Below are 7,137 nucleotides of genomic sequence, written 5' to 3' on the forward strand. Positions count from 1 at the left end.
GGGGGGGGGGGGGTAGGGCCCTGGGAATGGAACCCAGGGCCTCACGTGTACTGGGCAAATGTCTACCACTGAACCATACCCAAGCCCCCACATTTTAAATCTGAGTTTTTCATTTTTGCCCTTGTGATTGAAGATGGTAAGCATGGACTGAACAAAATGGAAAATAAAATATATTATTCAAAATTCAAAAAACTACACAAGTGTCAAAAAATGAACTTATTAAACTTCCAAATGATGCCTTGTGAGTTTGTGGCATGTTGACCTCTGGGGTTATTAGTACTTAAAATGATACCAAGAATTTTAGGAGACTGCATTTTCCAAGCATTTTAAAATGCTTTGTTCTAGGGGGCTCCAAGCCTCCCCAAGGGTCCCAGCTCACTCCAGGAGTCAAAGTTCTGACACAGTGGCTGAGGAAGTCCTCATCATCTCAACCCCAAGATCTCTCTGACCTTTCCCTATTCCTACTGTTCAGCTCACTCATCTCCTTTGTTTGAAGGAACAGTTCAAGCTCTTGTTCTGACCTCAGGGCCTTTGCATGGCCTATTTCTCTGTCTGGGTCACTTTCAACCCCAGTCATCCACACTTTTCCTTCCTGTCCTGTCCCTCAAATCTTTCTCAGTGGAGCCTTTCCTGACAATTACTTAAAGGTGCAAAATCTACCTCCATCCCTACACATCCAATTACCCTTACTACTTTTAATTTTTATCCCAAAGCATACACAGTGGACTTATCTTTGTGGTTCATGGTCCATTGTTCTCTAACAGAACATGGACCCTCTTGGGTGGTAATCTTGGGATTTTTTACTCATTGATGTACCTTAGCACTCAGGGCAGAGCCTGGCATATGGTGAGGGCTCATGTTGAATATGGGGGGAGGAAACAGGACAAACAGGAAATGAGGGGTCATGAGGGCAAGCCCTCCTTTAGATAAGATGGTCATGGTCAGCCACTTTGAGGCACTGGGGTTGAATGAGAAGGGGCCAGTCAAAAAAAGGTTAGGGAAATAGAAATGATCCTATGGTGAGAACAGCAAGTACAAAGGTCCTGAAGCCTTAACAAGCCTGGGAGGTTCCAGGAAGTGAAAGGAGGATCATCTACGCGGAAGAGGGTATTTGACAAGAATGGTCAGAAAGGTCAGCCATGGAAAGAACATGTAGTTTCTTGGCATAATCACAAATACATATTTTTAAGCACCTACAAAGTAGGTGACAACACTGGGGGCATTATTGTCTCCATTTACCAGAACAAGAAGTTGAGGCTCCAAGAGGTTAAATCACATCCTAGATCACACAGATGGTGAATGGCAGAGCCAATGTGAGCCATGTGCTGCCCTGGATGACACTCACCTGATCCAGAGTGGTCTTCTTTTGACTCCCCTGTGAGCTCCAAGTCTGCAGGCTGACTGTTGCTCCACTTCCTGTCCCTGGAGGACAGAGGTAGGAGAGAACTATAGTCCCAGCCTAGGCAGGGCAGCCACTGCCAATGCTGGAAAAGCTGCATCCAGTCACTCTGTAACTATGCTTCTGGACCAGCAAGGTGACCTACCTCCAGAGGACACGGGCAACCCGTGAAGACATCTTAGTTATTATATTTAGCAAGGGAGAGAGGGCAGGGTTTCTACTGGCCTCCAGGAGGGAGAAGACAGGGATGTTGCCCAACTTCCCACAATGCTCAGGACCGACCCCCACAAAAGTGAGAGGGAGAAACCTGGAGGATGTTGGGGGTTGTCAAAGAAGCAGAGAGACTGCGAGTACCTGAAATGTTCTGTGCGGACTGGGCAGTCCATAAGTGTATCTTCGCTAAAGCTGCGCCGCAGAGGCCCCTGCCGAATCACGGGCCTGGAGGCCACAGCCCCTGTGGCCCGGGACAGCGGGCGGCAGCCGGTCACGTAACTGAGAACCAGGGCAGGCATGCTGGGGAACCTCTCGTCCTCCAACTGAAAGAGAGCTGCTGGTCGGCCTGGCCGGGGGCGCATGACCACACGAAACACCTCAAAATGCAGAACGGAGCCCCGCCAGCGGCAGGAGATCACAGGGTGGCCCCCACGGGACCCAGAGGCACGGACCAGGAAGTCGCCATCTTGCAGAAGAAGAGCTTCGGCCTTCTGAGGATGGAGGGCAGGTGGCAGGGTTTTAGGAATGAGTCCAGACCAGTCGTCAACAGTGACGCCTTCCCTTCAGTTCTCCACCACAGAAAGCCACCCCCGTGAAATTTCTGTGCCAGGCAGAGATTGGGTAATTTCACATCAAACCATTTCCCCTTTTATGGTGGGCACACAACTGAACTACATTTCCCAGGCTCCCCTGCGCCCAGCATCATGTGGCAAGAGCGGGCCAATGGGACGTGGGCAGAAGTTCTGCGGGGAAAGTTCAGACCTGACTGGTAAAACCTTGCTAGAGGAAGGGGAAGCCACCGGATGGGTTTGGGTCCTGACCGATTCATGGAGCTCCATGTACCCCCTCTTCAACAACCAACATGAACAAGTTCACAGTGTTGATTGTTCTTAACTGATGACATCTTGAGACTCTGGTGTAGCCAGCTGACCCATGCAACTTCAAACTTGGTGAATGCCCTGGGCTTGCCATGCAAATGTGGCTTCAAGAAAAGCGGTTCGCTGGATCCTTACAGATCACCGTCCCCCTAAACCTCTCCTTTATACATTTCCAAGCAATCTTATGCTAACTGTGGTGGCTGGTGTCAAAATAAGGTGGGAGGGCCAGGACCCCTGGGAGAGGCAAAGTGGAGCTGGAGAGGAAGCTGAAGACAGAGGAATAAATACATGACACATGTACAACCCTTCCTCTGGGTCTGGCACTGCTTTTGGTGTAAATGGTATTAACTCACCAAGTCCTTGTAACAAGGCTAAGTGGGACGTTTTATTATGACCATGCTCAAGATGGAGAAACTCAGGCCCAGGAAGGTCAAATAACTTGCCCAAGATCACATAGAATGTACATGTCAGAGTACTGGGATTTGAACCCAGGATGTCTGGCTCCAGGAGGGGGGGTTAAAAACCAAAAATCTCCCAGAATCTCATTGGACATTCAGAGTCCCAGGCCTCCTGGGGATGTGACACCGAGTTGGAGGTGGGGAGCCTTGCACTGAAAGGGAGATGCCAGGAGAGAGACAGGGCTCCAAGGGAGAGATAGAGAACTGATGGGGTAGTTTGGGGGGCATTAAGACCCTCTTCAGTCTTCATCACTATCCTCCTCAACATGATCCCAAGATGGTGAAAACTGAAATAAAGAAAGTGATAGTGCACAGCCAGCCAAGCTTCATGACAGATAACAGTGCCCCTGCCACCAGTCCCAACAAACCTGAGCACTAAGTCCCTGAGTGGAGGGTGGGAGAGATTCCCCATCAGATAGTGCTGAGACCCTGCAGAAGTGGTACCTGGCGGGATAGGAGTCCATGGTACCAGGGTTGGTGGTTGAGGTCCTCTCCATTCTGTGGCCCCTGCATGGACATCTTGAGGGCAGAGGGCGCCAGGGTTGAGCTCTGCACTTTCAACAAGGCTTGGTCTTCCACATCTGCAGAATGAAAATAATGAGCCCTGCTTTTGGAGATGACAGTCCACATTCTATCACATCTTGAAGTACAACTGTGTAATGAGATATACGTGTGTGTGTGTGTGTGTGTGTATATATAATGTAAATACCCATGATATATATCATACATCTATTCTGTTCTAAATTAAACAAACTACTTATAACTGGATTTTACACACACACACACACACACACACACACATAATTTTTGCTGGGCATTGAATCCAGGGCCTTATGCATGCAAAATACATGCTATATTACTGAGCTATATCCCTGGCCCAAGATTATATAATTTTATATATAAATAAATAAATTTATGTTTAGTATTTATTACATAAAAATAAACTAATATACATATGTTGTATATAAAAATCTGATTTGAGTAACTTACGTTTCATGTATTCTATTTATAAATAAACATTACATAAATTTACTTCTAAATGTTTAATATTATGTAAAAATAGAATTACATAAAATATATTTCTGGGGCTGGGGATGTGGCTCAAGCGGTAGTGCGCTCGCCTGGCATGCTCATGGCCCTGGGTTTGATCCTCAGCACCGCGTACAAATAAAGATACAAATAAAGATATTGTGTCCGCCGAAAACTAAAAAATAAATATTAAAAAATTCTCTCTCTCAAAAAATATATATATTTCTGAATATGTATTGTATCTATTATATATTTATGTATTATATAATACATTGTATTATTGTAATATATAACATCTGTATGTTAGGCATAATATTACATCATGTGTTATATTTTATGTTTACATATTATATATAAAATTTATTATATATAACATATTTAAAACGTATATATAAAATTTATATATATATATATATATATATATATATATATATTCTGTCTACTAATAACTTTGTATGATATAATGTCTGCCTCAAGTAACTTCTTTAATTTGGAGTTCTGTAGTTCCAGGGAAGTAGTCATGCATCTATGGAATTCTTGCAAAGAGAGAAGATGTAACATAAGCATTACTCTCAAATGGAACATAACTTTTTTTCAATACTGGGGATTGAACCCAGGTGCATTCTGCCACTGAGCTACATTCCCAGCCCTTTTATTTTTGTTTTGAGAGGGTCTTGCTAAGTTGTTCAGGCTGGCCTCAGACTTGGGATCCTCCTGCTTCGGCCTCCCAAACAGCTGGGATCAGGCGTAGCCCCCACACTTGATGGAAAATGATCTTTCTGAAGTGAAAAAAGTGAAGCTGTTGTATACCACCACATTTCATAGAAACTTGATTCACGGGGCTGGGGGTGCAGCTCGGTGATGGCATGCACAAGTCTCCAGGCTCCATCCCCACCCAGCATGGGGAAATTTTTTTTAATTCACCGAGTCACTGAACTTGTATTTGTGGGTAGTGTCCTGTGTGTCAGTGCCAAGTGCTGTTCCAGGAACTGGACCCCCAAAGTGGACAAAAGAGATGGGAACCCCTGTCCTTGGTGGAGGATGTCACAGAATACCTGGTGGAAAAACAAACCCAAGTGGGATGTGATGCAGGTTCAGAAGGCAGGATGAAGTTTCCACAGGTAGACAGGGAGGTCTCATTCAGTAAGGACTGGGAGAACTTCGAGGGTATCCACCAGGTGGCTCTCTGGGTGGAAAACCCTGAAGGGGGATGAATTTACAAACATGCACTGCTTTGGGGCAGTGGTCCTGGGGTTTCTCAGGATGTGAGATGATCTAACTTATCCCTTTAGCATGTGATGCTATTTTTCTCTTTTTAGCATTTTTTTCCCCAATGCTGGGGATGGAAGTCAGGGCCTTGCACCTGCCAGGCAAGCGCTCTACTACTGATCTACTCCCATGCACTTTTTAAATGCAAGGACACATTTGGAGAAATATCAGTGAGTAGCACTTTTGTGTTTGCAGTTTCTTCTTGTGTTTTGGAGCCCATCCATTCCTTCGTTCTAAGGCATTCTGGGAGCTTCAGAATCATTCCACAGGCCCCTGGGCCAGTGTGTCTCAAATGTTGGGAGATAAAATTGCCTTGGGTGGGAGGGAAGGGCGTCTATTTCTTAATCCCCCCACCCCTCAACATCATGTGAATGCCTCAGAGGGGTCTGATTCCTGCTTCCTGAGTCAGAGGTCTGTGGGCCAGGAAGGGGCAGGAAGTTTCCAGATCAGTCTTGGCCAGCTTTAGGGGAGGGCAGCTGGGCTGGGAGCTGGCTCCAGGCACTGCATACCTGAAGCCAGGTGTGTTCTGAATACCTGCCCACTTCCTGTTTGTCAGATGGGCTAGGCTCTGTGGCCTTGGTCTTCTCTCTCCCAACTCCAAACTCCTCTGCCTCAGGCCCCCCCTTAGTGGGAGTGGAGGTGGATCACGGCAAGTCAAGGTTACTTTGGGGATTTCAAGGTGGGCACAGGTCAGTTCAAAGTCCAACTAAATCATCCTCCTGCCTTTCAGATAATTTATTTGGGTGGTGGGGGAGAGAGAAAGGGGGTAGAACCGGGAAAGGGGCTGAGCTCAGGAGTGCCACCACATATAGGAGACAGCCACAAGCACACACAACACCCACACAGGGGGGCTAAGGGCTCTGGGGTCTTACATTTGAATTGAGCAAACACTGATGATATTGAGCACTCAGTGTGCACTTTGCCCTCTCTAGACCCTGGAGATGCTGAGATCAAATCCCTGCCTTCCCCTCCAGAGTACAAAGACTGATAGGTAAGACACAGCAGGAAAACAATGAACGAAGATAATTTCTAAGAGAAATCAATGTGGGTGATAAAACAGGAAGATGTGATAAAGAAGGCTGGAGGGGGCAGGTTGCTTTAAGCAGCAAAGTCAGGAAGGCCTTTTCCAGGAGTTGATGACATAGGAGCTGAGACCACAGGACAGAAGGAGGCAGCACTGCAAAGATATGGAGTCGTCCGGGTGGCAGGTACAGCAAGTGCAAAGACCTGGCAGTGAGATGAATCTTTACTTTTACACTTCACACCCTGGAGGAGCTGATGTGGCTGCAATGCATCGAGCAAGGAACGGAGTGGAAGTCGAGGAGGTCAGGGAGAGACCGGCGGGGAGAGACCGCGCAGGAGCTGGTGCGACCAGGATTTTAATCTCAGTGCGATGAAATGGGAGCCTTGGAAGGGTTTTAAGCGAGGAAGTGGAGCGACCGATCTGGGATCGCTCCAGCGAAAGTGGAATCAGAGGATTCCTGGGTTGCACAGGAAACACAGAAGAGCGCATGCAGGTACGCCCAGCTACACCGACACTTGTGACGCCCAGCGACCCACTCGCTTGCTCACTGGATGCCCTCTCTAGACCATTGCAGACGCGCATGGACAGGCCCCCAGAACCCCCTGCAAGCCGGTACCTGGAATGAGAAGATTCTCCACCTCCAAATTCCCTAGTCCTGGATCTGTCCAGGGCCTCCGGCTTACCGAGGCCGGATCCGTGAAGGTCTAAGGAGGATCAGCGGCTCCAGGTCCCTCCCTGCGCACTGCAACTAGGCTTAGCCTCCCAGACCGCACCTAGTGGGAACCTAGCCAGGCCACCTGGCCACGCCCTCTTTAGACCCCGCCCCACTGGACCGCGCCCCGCCTCCAAACGTAACCTCCCAGCCTC

At 47.7% G+C, this 7,137-nt stretch overlaps 1 protein-coding gene across 1 annotated transcript in view; it reads right to left on the reverse strand.

Annotated features, from left to right (window-relative positions):
• The window catches only part of Sh2d3a (SH2 domain containing 3A), an 11,786-nt gene extending 4,742 nt beyond the window's left edge, over window positions 1-7,044 (reverse strand). Inside the window, exons 1-4 of the mRNA XM_048812796.1 lie at window positions 6,887-7,044; window positions 3,393-3,529; window positions 1,754-2,103; window positions 1,346-1,422 (exon numbers count right to left, since the gene is read on the reverse strand). Coding sequence (XP_048668753.1) covers window positions 1,346-1,422; window positions 1,754-2,103; window positions 3,393-3,467 — 502 coding nt within the window. The 5' untranslated portion in view covers window positions 3,468-3,529; window positions 6,887-7,044. The remainder of the gene's footprint in view (window positions 1-1,345; window positions 1,423-1,753; window positions 2,104-3,392; window positions 3,530-6,886) is intronic.
• Between the last annotated feature and the right edge of the window lie 93 nt (window positions 7,045-7,137).

Source organism: Marmota marmota, unplaced genomic scaffold (assembly GCF_001458135.2).
Source record: "Marmota marmota marmota unplaced genomic scaffold, marMar, whole genome shotgun sequence".
Taxonomy (NCBI): domain Eukaryota; kingdom Metazoa; phylum Chordata; class Mammalia; order Rodentia; family Sciuridae; genus Marmota; species Marmota marmota.